Genomic DNA, 16,242 nt, shown 5'->3' on the forward strand with positions numbered 1-16,242 from the left:
CTACTGACAACCTGTTAATAGACTTTTTTTTAAAGCAGACATGTGCACAATTTCACCCTGGGATATAATCTTCATTTCTTTCAATTCTATCTGTTTCTATTCTTGTGAATGTAGACTTTTATGTTCTGTAACTGGTGTTATAGTGATTTGCACTCTAATATGCGACCAGAAAAGGAAATGTTACCAGATATTTAAGACTAAAGTCGTCTTTCCTGTGGTCTGAGCTCAGGCTCGGGTGGATTGTAACTCTTTTACAGTGTTCTGTGGATGTTTTTGTGACTGACACCAAAGTGAATAAAAACTGGCTGTAAAACGTTTTCACTTTTGAGGTCCTCCACATGAGCAGTATGTTATTTTGTACCGATAAAAACTATAAATATCTCATGCGATTTCGATCAAAAATGTTCAAATGGCCATTTAGAAAACTGTGTAAACACAAAGATTTGTGCACGTCTACGCATAGGATCGGTATGTGCTTCTTTCTTTCCATGTTTAGTCTTTATTCTATTAGAATAAGATCCACTCTCCTGGGAAGATGTCCCACTAGATTCTGGATTTTGTGGAGATTTTGTGCCTCAGGTACTGATCAGCGTTCACATTCATCCCAAATTAGGTTCAATAGTGTTTCTATAGCAGGAGATCTTCCACACACTACCAACCATGAAAAGCAGATCTCAAAGGCTTTGCGCACTTTGTGTCATGCTGGAACAGTTTTCAAGTGAAGGAAAAATTTATGTGACAGCATCCAAAGACGTCCTACACAATTGTGTCCCTCCGACTTTATGGTAACAGTTTGGGGGCGAACCACATCTGGCTGGAAAAATCCGGTGTCCCAATACTTTTGTCCTCATTGTTCCAGGTTTTGTTATAGTTCAGTTTACTTTTTTTTGGAAACCCACTTTTTCATTTCAGTTTATGATAATAATTGTACGCCTTCAGTACGTTTTTGTGATAGAAATAAGCGGAGCTTTGATGCTACTGCATCAAGTTGTTCAGGAGTTAACACAGGACACTACCCCTAATGCAGGGACGGCCCATCAGCACTTACACAGAACAGGTTCTACATTACCGTGTGGTTGCTGTGAATAAACACCTCATTACAAAGACAGATTCGGAGTTCAGCAGTGCAAAAACCGCAGCCAGCAGCCTGCCGAGACTAAAGGGCTCTGATCAGATGAGTCATCCTCACATCCTTACACATCTATACAGAGTGGGAGAATGAGTGTGTGTGTGATGTACACCAGGAGCATGGTACAGAACTGACAGCTAAAGGGTATTTTTCTGGCCTGATTTGGATTTGGATCCCTTCTGTAAAAACTGACCACCTTCATCCTATCTTTAATGGGAGTGGCCTGTTCTGGCCCCGCCCCATCCAAGATGTATGAGGAGTCATTGAATAATTTCATGAGGATGAAAGAAAATGTTACTATGGTTACAGTTATTTATTAGCAGCGCAATAGTTTAGCACAAACTCCCCACCTGCATGTTCAATGGTCTGAACTCACGCTTGAACTCCTTCCAGCCAATCACAAACCACTATTCACACCTGAACTCCTTCCAGCCAATCACAAATCACTATTCACACCTGAACTCCTTCCAGCCAATCACAAACCACTATTTACACCTGAACTTCTTCCGGCCAATCACAAACCACTATTCACACCTGAACTCCTTCCAGCCAATCACAAACCACTATTCACACCTGAACTTCTTCCGGCCAATCACAAACCACTATTCACACCTGAACTCCTTCCAGCCAATCACAAACCACTATTCTCGCCTGAACTCCTTCCAGCCAATCACAAACCACTATTCACACCTGAACTCCTTCCAGCCAATCACAAACCACTATTCACACCTGAACTCCTTCCAGCCAATCACAAATCACTATTCATGCCTGAACTCCTTCCAGCCAATCACAAACCACTATTCACACCTGAACTCCTTCCAGCCAATCACAAACCACTATTTGCACCTTTGAATCTTGCACACAGTCCTCCATAATGTGATATCATGGTTAATGATTTTGACATCCTCTGGTCTCCAGACCTGCCTGATCCATCCTAAAGCCCTCCTTCTGGATAAACTTCTCATTAATTAAAAACCACACGTTGCTTCTGAGAATGACCGCTAAAAGGATGACCTCTTTAGCAGGAGCTCTTCCACATCATCCAACCCATGGAAAGATGACGTTTATGGAGCCGGCACAGGAACCATCATGCTGAAACAGGTTTTGGTCTAGTAGTTGGAATGAAGGGAAAGTTTCATACTCCTGCATCTACAGTCGTTCTATACAATCGTGTGCCTCCAGATTTGTGGTAACAGTTTGGAGGAGAAGCACATCTGGTTGGAAAAGTCGGGTGTCCCAATACTTTTGGTCTCACAGTCTATGTTCTGTAATTTGGTGGAATGTGAAGTGAATGAGGAAAACAGAGGCAAAACAGTCAATCTTTTAGAATTCACTCTTTATTCAGATGCTTGGAGAGGTCTCTGAAATAAAGTCAACACAGGGTCTCATATTTACATAAATACGGTAGCGGAAAAAAAGCGTAGAGGAACGCGACATCCACATCACAAATAAAAGCATGTTACTTCGCAGGTTTATCTCCAGCCTCTAGTTTAGGGGAATCTTTGGGCTCCCTGTATGCAGGAAACGCCTCCCAGGGACTGTTCAGATCAAACTTCCTGAACTCCTGGGCAAGTTCCACAGGCTCTGCCACGACCCGCTTCAGCTCATCATCATAACGCACCTACGAGACAAACACGAGACATAACATGTAATGCATTAATACTGAATACAGGTGTGAATAGTGGATTGTGATTGGCTGGAAGGAGTTCGGGTGAGAATAGTGGATTTTATATATATATATATATATATATATATATATATATATATATATATATATATATAAAAGAGAGAGAGAGAGAGAGAGAGAGAGAGAGAGAGAGAGAGAGAGAGAGAGAGAGAATGAATCTCTTTACCTCTACATATCCAGAGAGAGGAAAATCTTTTCTGAACGGATGGCCTTCAAAACCGTAATCAGTTAGGATTCGTCTCAGATCCGGATGATTGGCGAAGAAAACTCCAAACATGTCCCAAACCTGAGAGTAAAAAAAGAAATGCAGCATCGTGCAAGCGATAAATCTATACACGGATATCAGGAAGTGAAAAAAAAGGGAAAAAAAAAAAAAACAACCTACCTCTCTTTCGTACCAGTTGGCAGCTTGATGGACGGAAACGGCCGAGTCGACGGGGGTCAGCTCATCCGTGTAGGTCTTTACTCGGATACGAGAGTTGAAGCGCAACGACAGAAGATTATACACGATCTGAAAAAAAAATATCCAACACACGTACACATTTACACATTACTCAGACCTGCTCATGAACTGCATCAGAAAGGCAACACAAAAAACCATGAAATAAGTCTCATGTGAGAAGGTTCCTCTGGCAGCTCAGAGCTCTACAGGAGGAGATCTTCCACTCCAACCCACTTCATATTCATGGAGCTGGATTTGTGCACTGTCATGGTCATGCTCGAACAGGTTCGGGTCTCCTATTTCAAGTGACATCCAGAGACGTCATATACAAATGTGTGTCTACAGGGTTGTGCTACAGTTTGAGAAAGAACTTCATATGACTGGAAATGTCAGGTGTCCCAATACTTCCCTCCATATATTAATTAATTAATTAATTAACCAATTAACTAATTAATTAACTCATTAACTAATTCATTAATTATACGCTGAATACGCTTTCAATATTCCATAAATGAGATCAGGAAATATATCACAGTGTTTAAAAGCTACTGGTGTAATAAAGTGTGATGATGAATATTCATATCTGACCTCGAAGCGGTTCTGCCTGGTGGGAACGTCAACCACGGTGAGATCGGTTAAGTTGCGGAACTGGGCGTTAGTGTGATCCCGGAGGAAGCTCAGCACTGGTACGACTCCTTCTGGGTGGATCATAACGTCCAGCTCGTTGTAGCACGTCACCTAAAAACACACACACGGCTCGGATCAGCTGAACATCTGTACACGCCTACAAGCTGCAACAAGCTTTGAAATGTTGGGGGTTGATGTTAGTAGAACTTTCAGCAATGCATTGAGAAGGATACCTGAACTTGTTGAACGTATTTGGGAAGAATTTCAGCCACGTATTCCCCGAACTGGGAAAGCTGGTTATGAGTCACCGCATCCTTGGGTCGAACTGTAGCTATAAAGCACACGGAGAGAGGAAATGAATCAACACAAAATCAACACTAAAAAAACACAAACACAAAATAAAAAGATTATTGTGATGTCACACATTTCAAACAATATAAGCAATAGTCCAGATGGTCCATCAATAAATTAAAGTTCCATCAATAAAGTTACTCACGGCTCGTCTCGGTCACCGTCGCTTCAGAGCGTGCTGGGATCAGTGCAGCATTCCGACTCACAGCTGTGAAGAATTTCAGAAAAATCACCACCATTACATTACATTAAGCCCCAAAAACCCGTAGTATAATCGCTTCTAATAACCTGAAACGGTGTTTTAATATATGCAATATATATAATATGCATAGCATTTTAATGTGTTTATTAAAAATAAAACAAAAACAAAAATATGCATCACTATATCGATATATCGATAATTGTATCACGATCAATCAAAGATCGCAAATTTAAATCGATATATCGCACCTACACTGTCACCTTCCTGCTCGTTTGCTGGTATTAAAACCCGTCAAAGCACAAAGAATACAGTGTACACAAAGAGCACACAGATGTAACAGTAAATATATTACAAATACTGATATCGTGTTTAATTCTTATTTATTTTAATATTTCAGATTATTTTAAACACTCTTTTGAAGTCCATTTTCCCTTCTAAACCACGGCCAAATCCCAAATCGCTCCCTACTGCACTGATAAAGTGCACTATTCCGAGTGTACAGTCGTTTCCTTGTACACTTCGTAGGGCGCTTGTGTAGGGCGCACAGATTGAATTAGCATTCAGCCTAACCTTACTGCGAACACTTAGCTTGGGAGCTAGAGGAAAGGTCACTTGCGGTAAACGACGCGATGTATAGGCCGAGGAAAATGACACGAACACTGTTAATCTGGATAAATCAAATATTTATAAAAGAAAGATGTCAAAAACTTTCGTCACTTACCTGCCAGGCTTCTACACAAAGTCCCGCGGGTGAGCCTCAGCAGGGAAGCCGCCATTTTGACTCAATCAGCCAAAGAGTCGACTCTTCTTCTTCTTTGCTTTTTGTTCCCTATGTTGCTGAAGCGGTGCGGCGCGCCCTCAACAGGCGAAACGAGGAATGACATAAATAAAACTACAAATACAAAAACACACACACACTCACTCACACTTACAATCTTCACTTTACAGTTTCTCAGAAGCATTTCTCGAATCGTCCTTAATATTTGCAAACCAGTAAGTGCATTTCTCAAAACAATTTGTAAAAACGGCACAAAAACAATTGATTTCTTGCAGAAGCCTGTACTTTTCTCAAAATCCTTAGTTCATGTTTTAAGTATTTGTGTCATAGCCTTTAAAATATCAAGTCCTTTGTCATTGTTGACAAACAAGTTCATTAACATTTATTCTGTTTGGCTTCGATGAAGGTAGGTTTTTGTAGGTTTGCAAGAGACCGGACAGAATTCACGTCACAAAGTCAGTAGAAGTAAGACAGAGTACATGTGTGTGAATGAGAGGGAGGGCAGTGGAGGGATGCGGTTGCAGGGAGAAGAGGTGGAGAAGGTGGAGGAGTTCAGGTACCTGGGGTCAACAGTGCAAAGTAATGGAGAGTGTGCTAGAGAAGTGAAGAAAAGAGTGCAGGCAGGGTGGAGTGGGTGGAGAAGAGTGATAGCAGGAGTGATTTGTGATAGAAGAGTATCTGTGAGAGTGAAAGGGAAAGTTTATAGGACTGTGGTGAGACCTGAGATGTTGTATGGATTAGAGACAGTGGCATTGAGTAAAAGACAGGAGGTGGAGCTGGAGGTAGCAGAGCTGAAGATGTTGAGGATTTCGTTGGGGTATATCAGTAGGAGAATGCTGAGGATGGAGACACCGGGAAGGAGGAAAAGAGGAAGAAAAGGAGGAGGTTTATGGATGTGGTGAGGGAAGACATGCAGGTAGTTGGTGTGAAAGAGGCAGATACAGAGGACAGGGGGGTATGGAGACGGATGATCAGCTGTGGAGACCCCTAATGGGAGCAGCCGAAAGAAGAAAACAGACAATGGTACATAATCAATTAAATGAATGTACCAAAGCTTTTGCAATTTGTTCAAAGCAACAAGAAATAGATTTTATTACACACTGTGTGCACAAGTGATGACAGATTGTGAAGGCAGATTGCCAAAGCAACTGAGAAAAAAATCTGTAATATGCAAATTAGATGCGAAGCGTGGGACACAGCGAAACTTGGTTTAAAAGATTTAATTGTTTCGATATACAAGTACAAAAAAAAAAAACATGTACAGCCATCTTTCTTTTTTTGCATGTGAAAAAAGAAAGTCACAAATGAGCAGAAATGCACATAGTTTTATATTTAAAAAATGCAAAAAAAAAAAAAAACAAACCACCAGCTAAACCACAGGAAGACGGGTCTTTGTGTTATACATGGCGTGATTCTGGTCCACACACTTGTTGGTGATACTTGTCCAGCATGTCACGCTGTGCAGAGCGAATTAGGACGTGCGGCCGGATCTCTGCCAACATGGTACAGGCCTGTTCTGGGCTCCAGCAGTGGATCTACACAGAGAAAACAGACAATATGGAAATAATAAAGATAACAAACTATAAGGGCAAAAGAGACGATCCCGATCACACACCAGATTCCATACCCGATCCCAGGGCAGATCCCATAACTGATCCAAAGCCAGATCCCACACCCGATCCTACGCCAGATAGTATACCCTATCCCATACCCGATCCCATGCCAGATCCCATACCCAATCCTACGCCTGATACTACACCAGATCCCATACTCTATCCCATAACTGATCCCACGCCAGATCCTATACCCAATCATACACCTGATCTCCCACCTGATCCCACACCGGACCCTACGCCAGATACCATACCCTATCCTATACCCGATCCCAGGGAAGATTCCATACCTGCTCCCAGGGCAGATTCCATACCCAATCCTACGCCTGAAACCACACCAGATCCCATATTCTATCCCATAACCGATCCCACGTCAGATCCCATGCCTAATCCTACGCCTGATACCACACCAGATCCCATACTCTATCCCATAACCGATCCCACGCCAGATCCCATACCCGATCCTATGTTAGATCCCATACCCGATTCCACATGTTCAAACAGTTCAGTGTGGCTTTTGATGGTCAGGTACCAAACTTTCTCAAACCTAAACATGATTACTGTGACATGAGCATATTGTAGGAACACTGCTTACACACCCACACACACACACACTCAAACTCATTCACACCTAGCTGCAATATAGTAAACCCTCTCTACATACTGGAATGTACTTGTGGAATGGAGTGAATGAGGGGAGAGAAAATATGATGTCACATGATATCTGGTGCTCACAGTCCTAAAAAAATAAATCAGTTTTGTCCCTCATTACAACCGTCACTCATCCGTCCACATTCCTGTGTCTCACCCTGATGAGGTATGCGGCAGCCAGAGTGGCACTGCGAGAACGTCCAGCTTTGCAGTGGATGTAGACGCTGGTTCCCTGATCACGGTGTTTAAGAACGAACTCGACTCCACGGTGGATGTGTTCCAGGCTGGGAACTCCTGTCAGATCCACCGTGCTGAGCCGGATCTGTTCCACGCCTTCTGCTCGCCAATCCTACAGACCCCGAACAACTTTAATGTGACGAGGGAACCAGACCAAACCGTGACATCATAATATTATTTATATCATGTTTAATAATTATACTGTTATTATATCATCATATAACATCACAAGTCACACCAAAAACTACAAATCCTGCGAGTCGAGTCCTGTTTTCTGTGTGTGACGACAGAGAGGTTTCATAGAACCTGCAATTCTACATATATATTATTATATATTATAATAACACACATACACATAAATAAAAGATATAGAAGGTGGTATCAAAAAGTTCGGAGACTCGCTCTGTTTGCAAGAAAGTACTTTATCTACATTTACACACTATCAACTTTAAATTAGTCTCTATATATATATATACACACACATATACACACACACACACACCTGCCAATTATGTTTGTATGAGTTTTGAGGATATACTTTAGGCCATATGGTGTAAAATAAAAGAGAATCATTTCTTTCAGTTTCATTTATTTCAGTTTCTCATCTTCCTGTTTCTTAAAAACACATTGCCATGATTTATAAAAAGAAAATACAGTGTATACAGTCTATAGAGATGGGTTTTAGAGATGGGACACACACACACACACACACACACACACATACACACACACACACATACACACACACACACACACACACACACACACACACTCACCTCTAATGAATTGCAAAAATAATTTGTCTCATATTCTTCGTTCATCGTTACCACCCCTCGAACATTTTCCACTTCAACCAACTGCAAAAAAAATACAAAATTTGTAACATTCATGAAGCTGATTTAAAGAGAAAAATACATTTATAAACCTGATTCAAAGAGAAAAATACTTTTATAAACCTGATTTAAAGAGGAAAATTACATTTTAAAGCTGATTTGAAGAGAAAAATACATTTATAAAGCTGATTGTAACCAGAGAAAGTGTAAATAAAACATTGGGTTAGTAAGAAACAGCCCAATTCTGAGTGTGAAGGTTCAGGACACAGATGTACACTTGCAGTTCTTTGAGAAGTTTCTGCACCTCTGTAGTCATGGACTTGAAAGGCAGAGCTCCGAGGATGACAGTCTGGTCCACGCGATCAAACCACCGCCGAGACGAGACTTTCTCCAGCACCACGTTGTAAGCGAGTGTGGGATAAAACAAAACCCTGGCTAACAAACCCGACATTATAGCTCCTATTCGCCCCAATTACCTCCTGCCCTCATACAATACACATACCTGTCATTTCTCTAACGTGCGGTCACAGGACACTTCTTCAGCGAAAAGAAACCACCTGTATCGTGATGAGCTACTGCCCCCTACTGGACTGGAGGGAGGGAGACTACTAGGTGGATATATCATTAGATAGATAGATAGATAGATAGATAGATAGATAGATAGATAGATAGATAGATAGATAGATAGATAGATAGATAGATTTATATATAAAACTATGTATAGTGGACGTGTAAAAAAAAAAAAAATATATATATATATATATATATATATATATATATATATATATATATATATATATATATACATAATCTCCCTTATATTCATAATTCAGATTAGATGAAAGAATATGGTGTTTCTTGGTTAATCAATAAGTAGAAATTTGATTAAATTTTATTTATTTTTGTTTGTTTTTAAGAATCGTTTTATGTAGTATGCCCTTTTCTGTGTGTGCCGTTAGACTCAAGCTGCCATATTTTATCATAGATAGTATAAATGTAACATAAATAACTGATGCAATAAAAATGCTTGCAAGAACATCAGAGATGAAGCATTTATTGTGATTTATACTGCTTTAAAAAAAAACACACCAGTAAATAAACAAGTCCTTATATAAATAAACAGTTAAACGTGTTGAATTTGTTTGTGTTGCAACATCCCTATCATTCCTGCTGATTTATACACTCAGAGTTTATCCATCTCAAATGCATCCATGAAGATTTCCCTGTACTGTCCCTCACATGTCACTGACCCTCATGGGCCTTCTTTCAGTTTTATTGATTGTACTAAACACGTGACCAATAGGTCCATTCCAGTGTGTGTTTGTAGGGGGGGGATTATGTTGTCAATCCTCTTCCCGATATAACAGTTCCTAACAGGTTTCGATTCAGTTTAATAAAATATGTGTTTAATTAACAAAAAACAGAGCAATATCTTCAAATCTGTGTGCAAATCGTGGAATTGAAGTATTTTTTGGATCAAAGGCTCCACCCTGCTCCCCTATTTGAAGTATGAATGGTAAGTGCAGGAAAGGCGGCCATTTTACACTGTGTCCCTGCTAGTCAGTGGGCTGTCGGGGGGAAGACGCGCTGAAAAAATAAATTAGCTTAAACAAATTCCCACAAGTAAAAAAATATATAAATTTCCAGATATTTAAAAAAGGTGGACTTTAGTGGTAAGTGTGTGTATATATTACTTGTTTGGAGGGAAAAAGAGATTTAAAAAAATCGCTAATTAGCAAATTAGCTTGTTCTGAGTTTTAGCCGCTAACTTGTGTAGTCCTGATCGTGTAGCATGCTAACTCACTGTGCTAACTAACATACGTCACTGTGGTGGAATCGAGATGAGGGGGAGTTTATTTAATACATTTATACACGGATTCAATGTTAAAAGCTTTGAAATCGTAACCGTTTAATATTATTAAAATAACGATCCCGTGCACGAGCCTGCTCGCGAGACAATGATGACTTTGTGAGGAGAAGCTAACTAACTAGCCTTAACTAGCTTTAACTAGTATGGTGTTTGTTTTATTTATTTAGACTTGTTCTCCTTTTGTTTTCATCTCCGGGTTTGTATTTATTCATTATATAGCTATATTAAATTATAATCGCGCAGAGGAAACGAGTCAGATAGCTTCGATGCTAATCGCCACTTTTACCTCAGAGGCCCGTGTCTTGTGATGTTGCCGCCCGTGCGCGTGCTCACCGTCTCCGGTCTGAACTGTGAAGTGGCGGAAAAACGGTTTATGTATTAAAACCTGACGCGTGAATACATTTTATTGGGGTTCTGGACATCAATATTTTTGATACTGCGGCATTATTTAGACTTCTATCCAACCCTGAAGTGTTTACACACACACACACCATGTTGCTGTTTAACATTGTCTGAGAGAGAGTGAGGCCTTGTCCTGCTTTATTTATTCACTTTTGGATATAAAAGTGGCTTTAAAGATTGTAATCTATGTAGGAAAAGTCGTGGCGGTGCTCGTCTTAGTCCCCCCCAATCCAATCCAGGGCCTTCTCAGCAGGTTCAGACCTGGAAATATGGAGAAGAGCGTCACAGGAGCTGTGTGTGTGTGTGTGTGCGCGCAGATCATTCACACTGAATAATTCAAATTCATGGTCTGGGTATAATAACAATACATAGATTAATGTTACAACTGTGGAACAGCCTAATCTGACCATTTGTTCTTTACACAATGTGACGTGTGTGTGTGTGTGTGTGTGTGTGTGTGTGTGTGTGTGTAGGGGGAGGTTGAAGTTGAGGATCTCAAACATTTGAGAAGTTCTACAGGCCTGATTGGCAAGATGTATTTTGCAAACGTTGTGTAAATGCATGTATTTATTATTATTATTATTATTATTATTATTATTAGGATCTGTGGGTTCAGCTCTGTAAACATTTCAATAGGTTTAGGTTAATCACTCAAAATCATCAATCTGATAACTTGATCACTAAAAACTGAATAATAATGGACCACTTGGATTAATTTGGTATACCACGGCCGTGAAAAGCGTGGAAACACTGAGACTTTAACGGCTTTTAAAACACACATGTTCCTTTTGTTTATATGCAACAAACGTCCAAGTGCTGGAAGCGTTATTTAGAGAGCAAACAGTTGTCTGGATCGTTGTCTATTAAATCCATGAAATGGCCTGCAGAGTCATCGCACCTAAGTCTTATTGAACTGCTCTGGGAGGAACCGGGTCACAAGAAAGAAATCTCCAATTAGTATAGAACACCTTTGGCGAGTTTTACGAGAGGCACTGCGAAGGTTTTGAGCTGAACGTTTGGAGAAACGAACTGTCCAGATGCTTAGGGTTTTCTTCATGCTAATGGCGTATTATTTATTATTAAAATACTGTAGAACATTTGGTCAAAGGAAAAGTTAGAAACAAAAAAGGAACATGCATGCATGTCAATCTTTAAAACGTAGGTTGCTCGCTATAGGTTTCCACACATTTCACAGACACTGCAGAATGTAATGGTGTGTACGTGGTAAATAAAGGAACCCACTAATCTGCTTACTATCGTTAGTATACATGGGGCACGAGCTCTACTTCCTAGCGTTGAGCTTCTCTTCTACACGAGTGGACGTGTAAAGTGAGTAAATTTGAGTATGTTTAGTTTGAGGCAGATGGCAGGGAGAACACATTACTGCTGAACCTGTGTAACTCGATAAGCTGTCATCTATATTTACACTTAAAGAGCTCGAATGGTTTGTTTAAAGCTTCAAGTCGAGCACTTCTTCGCCTTTTTTCTGTTCTAATGAAATATTTAATAAACTCTGACGTGGTGCAGGAATTGCTGAACTGAATAACAGACATGGACCAAACATTTTTGGAGCACATGGGAAACTGGGAAGCGATGTTCAGTTAAAGATCATCTCAGACACTTGACTCCACTGTAACTTTTTGAGTGCACTGTAAAGCAAAAAGTGTTGGGACACCTGACTTTTATAGCCTCTTAGTACAAAGTTTGGATGCGGTAGCGTTCTATCTTCCCAGAACAACAGTGTTTTTATTTTGTGTTCCGAGTCCATAAACACTCTAAAGATTTTGAGGTGGATAAAGTGCGCACTGTAGTATTCCTAAATGGGTAACGAGACCAGCAGATGCAGTCTGTCACCATGTACAGGAACAGATTGGATATTTGAACGTTTCAGTGCAATGTTGTGCACTGATTGCTGCTGGGGCTGCACAATATATCCCAAATCTATGTATCATGGTACTCATACCGCAAGGCGTTATAAAGCTCAGGAGACTAAGTAAAAATCTGTAAACAGGAGGTTCCCTCTACTTGCACCAGTACTGTCTTTTTGCCAGTAGTAGCTTAAATAACCTCAAACCTGGGGTGCACTCGGCGTTCACATTCATCCCAAAGGTGTTCAATAAGGCTGAGGTCAGCGCTCTACAGCAGATCTTCCACACCAACCCATGTAAAACATACCTTCATGAAGCTGGCTTTTTGGTAACAGTTTGGGGAAAGAACCACATATAGCTGGAACAGCAAACACTGAAAGTATTAATTAGACTTTTCCAAATTCATTAAAATTCATGATTATTTGATACATCATGCAGCTGATTTTTGGCATTTTTAAATTAATCGGCATCAGTCGATTGTGCTGCAAATTATGCCGATTATTAGTAAGGCGCATCTGACAACAAACTGCGCATGTGAGTTTTGTGCTTGCTTGAAAGAACATAACTCTCATACCAGCAGGTGACAGTAGTCTGTTTTCGGCATCCAAACAGGGAAACCGGAAGAGCTAAAACTGTAAATATAAAAAGCAAGCAGTGTTCACACCACAAAAAATTGGCATCATATATCTGTCTTTGGCTGCCCTGATTTCTAAATATCACCAATGGCTAGAGAAAAACCCATATCGGTCGACCTCTGCTTGAAACATTTTGTTTGTTTCTATTCATCGACACAACCCAGGCAGGTTCTAGTTTCAAGGTTGATTTTATTAAACATTTAAAATAATTTTTTTTTTTTATACAAATGCACAGGTCAGAGTTTTGGAAATATAAAGCTGCTTAGATATTGCATGTTGCAAACAGTCGTCTACAGAAAAATCTTTCATTTCGACTCATTAGAGAACAAATTAAGTGTGTTAACTGATTTTTTTTTTTTCTCCCCACACACTACCTTCTTTCTTTCCCCTGATTGGCTGCCAAGACTTTCAGTTTGGGTGTGACTACATTAAACCACATCTTAACTACCACACTACATAACATGAGTAACGCAAACGATTGTTGAATTGGTTTTTGTGGGCTTTGAATGGGCTCATTGTATTCCGGTCCCATGGTGTTGGCTGTGTGCCTGGTTGCATACAGGAATCGATCATATTAAGAATGTTGGTGTACCAGAGTTTTTTTTTTTTTTCTTTTCTCCTCCTTGCTGTTTTTGTGCTGTGAAACAACAAACCTCCCTGAAGCCAAGAACATGTGATCCATCTGTCTAACCACCTACTAAAAGATGTTTAAAAAAACAACTCCTAAAGCTTAAATTATATAACTAAATCACATTGTGTTTGTGCCACACGGGAATATTTTAAATACATGCAGATTCGTTTTTTTTATTATTCTTTATGTCCCCGTTCTTTTTTTTTTATTAGAAGCTCTTGGGGTTCCCTATAAGTTTCTATTGACTCTTGAGTCAACTGTATATTATTTGCCTCTGAGTTTGTGTGTTCCATACTGTTTTATTTTCTTCTCTTGACACATTTTTAATGTTTAATACTTTGAAAATGTAATTCCAGATTTGTAGGATTCAAGCAGGAAAAGATTCACGGATGTAAAAACAAACACAAAAAAAAACCCACATGGATTTTAAAAATGGGGTTGTGTTTGTTTAGGTTTTTTTGTTTTTGTTTTTTTGTTTATTTCAACTTTAAACTTGCATACTTTCATTTGCTTGAGAGTGGAGAAGGTCTGCTTATCTTGGCTATAGACCTGTTATTGGGTGCAGCAGAGAGATGTAATGTTCATGTAAACCCTGATATTGTGATGATGGATATCTGTTTACTAAGTTGTTTTTTTAATTTTTTTGCAGAAACGTTGAAATTCTATACAGGAAAGCGCCACTTTAAAGTAAGTGAGATTTGATATTTGTTAATGGTTCACATGCATATTATCACACAATCACACTACAAAACTTGTGTTCTGGGTTAATGATGTGTACATACAATATATTGTATTTAACTTTTCCAGACATTTGTGGTTCTTCCCAAAACTGATAGTTACCACTATATTAGAGCCACACTATTGTATAGACCTCATTGAAGGCGGTAGCATAAAAATTTCTCTTCACTTGAACTAGAAACCTGTTCCAGCATGACGATGCTCCTGTGCACAAAGCCAGCTAAGCAACATGTGCTCTTCGGGTTGGAGAGGGGATACATATCTTAAAAAATATATATATTTAGTTCCATTTTTTCCCTAAAGTGTTGAATGAGTTAGAGCAGGTCATGGCCTTCTGCAGGACATTCAAGTTCATGTCTTCATGGAGCTTGATTTGCGTTCAGTACGATTGTCAGGCTGCAATCTTGTTTCTTAGAGGATATTACTGTAAAAAGAAATTGAGAAGAAACACATATTGGCGTGATATTTTTTGGTCATTCTGGATATTTGTTTGAATAATTTGTTCGTGTAATGTTGTTTTCGGTCGTTAGTCAACGCCTCCTTTTAGCAGATTGATGGGAGTTTAAAAAAAAATATATATATAGGCTTCCATATTTTCAGGTTTTGTATTTGACTCCCAGTTGCCTGCAGGTTTTCTCCTGTGCCGCATGAAATAAACCTGCATGCAGCAAATCTGTTTAAAGGCAGGGAGACCTCCAAATTAATAGATGAGCCGTTTCCCTGGTTACATGTTAACCCTGCATGCATACACACACACACACACACACACACACACCGCTTATGTGTAGCTGCTTGTCTGTGGGTGGATTTTAGTCCTGCATGGTAACACCTCCATTATCTGGCACCGCAGGCGAGCTGTGTTCATCGACTTAGCGCAAGTCTGAATTTCGGCAGATCTTAGAGAGTTTGTACATATGTTTATTGAATGTTTGAGATGTGCACTGGTACACAATAAGATGATATATATTTATTATAGTGTGTGTGTTTTGGGTGGAATCGCGCACTGTTCAACTGTTGTTTTGTCTATTGAATCCGGTGTGACTTGTCAGAAGGGGAGCGGGTTGAAGGTGCTGGTTCGTAGGGTAAATTCGATCCCTTATTATTACCTGGACGGCAAAAGCTGCGTGATGTTTTAATCCGCCTCGACGAGCCGTTGAGGTAACCGTTGCTTTCTGGTATTCTCCGCCGTCGTGCCATGCAGTAACCGTTAGCGCGCTCTCCACTGTGCACCTGTAGAAATTCACAAGAACCTCCGGGGCTTGGAACAGATGTGAACGCCAACAGTCACGTGACGCTTTACTGTTTAGATACAGAAAATAGTTTCGGATAATATGCTGTGACTAATGAATGTACTTGAAGGCTATAAGGAGTAAAATAAGTAAGGAGCTTTATACAGCTAAAATAGGGTAAATGGTTAAATAGGATTGAAAAGTGTGATATAAAATAAAAAAAAATTTGATATGGAATAACAGTTGGCCATTTTAGTCTGATTTTGTTTTTACCACATGCACTCACACTCTTTGCTGCACCAGCCACTTTGGTAGTTCC

The 16,242-nt window shown here is 39.8% G+C and overlaps 3 protein-coding genes and 1 long non-coding RNA gene across 15 annotated transcripts in view; 1 reads left to right on the top strand and 3 right to left on the bottom strand.

Annotated features, from left to right (window-relative positions):
* Positions 1-2,448: 2,448 nt before the first annotated feature.
* ndufs3 (NADH:ubiquinone oxidoreductase core subunit S3) lies at positions 2,449-5,315 on the bottom strand. Its single transcript, XM_046840566.1, has 7 exons — positions 5,160-5,315; positions 4,382-4,444; positions 4,119-4,216; positions 3,847-3,996; positions 3,202-3,327; positions 2,983-3,102; positions 2,449-2,750 (listed from the first exon to the last, which is right to left on the bottom strand). The coding sequence occupies exons 1-7, from the start codon at positions 5,212-5,214 to the stop codon at positions 2,589-2,591; spliced, it is 774 nt and encodes a 257-aa protein (XP_046696522.1). The 5' UTR covers positions 5,215-5,315; the 3' UTR covers positions 2,449-2,588.
* A 968-nt stretch (positions 5,316-6,283) lies between these two features.
* Positions 6,284-9,109, bottom strand: ptpmt1 (protein tyrosine phosphatase mitochondrial 1). The gene is made up of 4 exons (XM_046840235.1): positions 8,855-9,109; positions 8,494-8,574; positions 7,638-7,829; positions 6,284-6,751 (listed from the first exon to the last, which is right to left on the bottom strand). The coding sequence occupies exons 1-4, from the start codon at positions 8,999-9,001 to the stop codon at positions 6,614-6,616; spliced, it is 558 nt and encodes a 185-aa protein (XP_046696191.1). The 5' UTR covers positions 9,002-9,109; the 3' UTR covers positions 6,284-6,613.
* A 465-nt stretch (positions 9,110-9,574) lies between these two features.
* On the bottom strand, positions 9,575-11,096 carry LOC124379715. Its single transcript, XR_006924486.1, has 2 exons — positions 10,707-11,096; positions 9,575-10,137 (listed from the first exon to the last, which is right to left on the bottom strand). It is a non-coding gene; the product is annotated as an uncharacterized LOC124379715 (long non-coding RNA).
* celf1 (cugbp, Elav-like family member 1) overlaps positions 10,090-16,242 on the top strand; it is a 28,513-nt gene continuing 22,360 nt past the window's right edge. For 11 of the 12 annotated variants that reach the window (XM_046840222.1, XM_046840224.1, XM_046840229.1 and 8 more), the window contains exons 1-2: positions 10,090-10,223; positions 14,606-14,643. The gene's annotated coding sequence lies outside the window, so the exon portion shown is untranslated. The remainder of the gene's footprint in view (positions 10,224-14,605; positions 14,644-16,242) is intronic. The other variant, XM_046840223.1, reaches the window with a different exon arrangement.

Source organism: Silurus meridionalis, chromosome 26 (assembly GCF_014805685.1).
Source record: "Silurus meridionalis isolate SWU-2019-XX chromosome 26, ASM1480568v1, whole genome shotgun sequence".
Taxonomy (NCBI): Eukaryota; Metazoa; Chordata; class Actinopteri; order Siluriformes; family Siluridae; genus Silurus; species Silurus meridionalis.

Excerpts from the sequence above, each read along its gene's own strand:
- ptpmt1 (XM_046840235.1), bottom strand. The coding sequence starts at position 9,001 with ATGTCGGGTTTGTTAGCCAGGGTTTTGTTTTATCCCACACTCGCTTAC. Across the intron at positions 8,575-8,854 it reads TCAAGTCCATGACTACAGAG|TTGGTTGAAGTGGAAAATGT; the intron begins GTGCAGAAACTT and ends TTTTTTTTGCAG. Across the intron at positions 7,830-8,493 it reads ATTTTTGCAATTCATTAGAG|GATTGGCGAGCAGAAGGCGT; the intron begins GTGAGTGTGTGT and ends CGGGGTCTGTAG.
- ndufs3 (XM_046840566.1), bottom strand. The coding sequence starts at position 5,214 with ATGGCGGCTTCCCTGCTGAGGCTCACCCGCGGGACTTTGTGTAGAAGC. Across the intron at positions 4,445-5,159 it reads TTTGTGTAGAAGCCTGGCAG|CTGTGAGTCGGAATGCTGCA; the intron begins GTAAGTGACGAA and ends AATTCTTCACAG. Across the intron at positions 3,103-3,201 it reads CCAACTGGTACGAAAGAGAG|GTTTGGGACATGTTTGGAGT; the intron begins GTAGGTTGTTTT and ends TTTTACTCTCAG.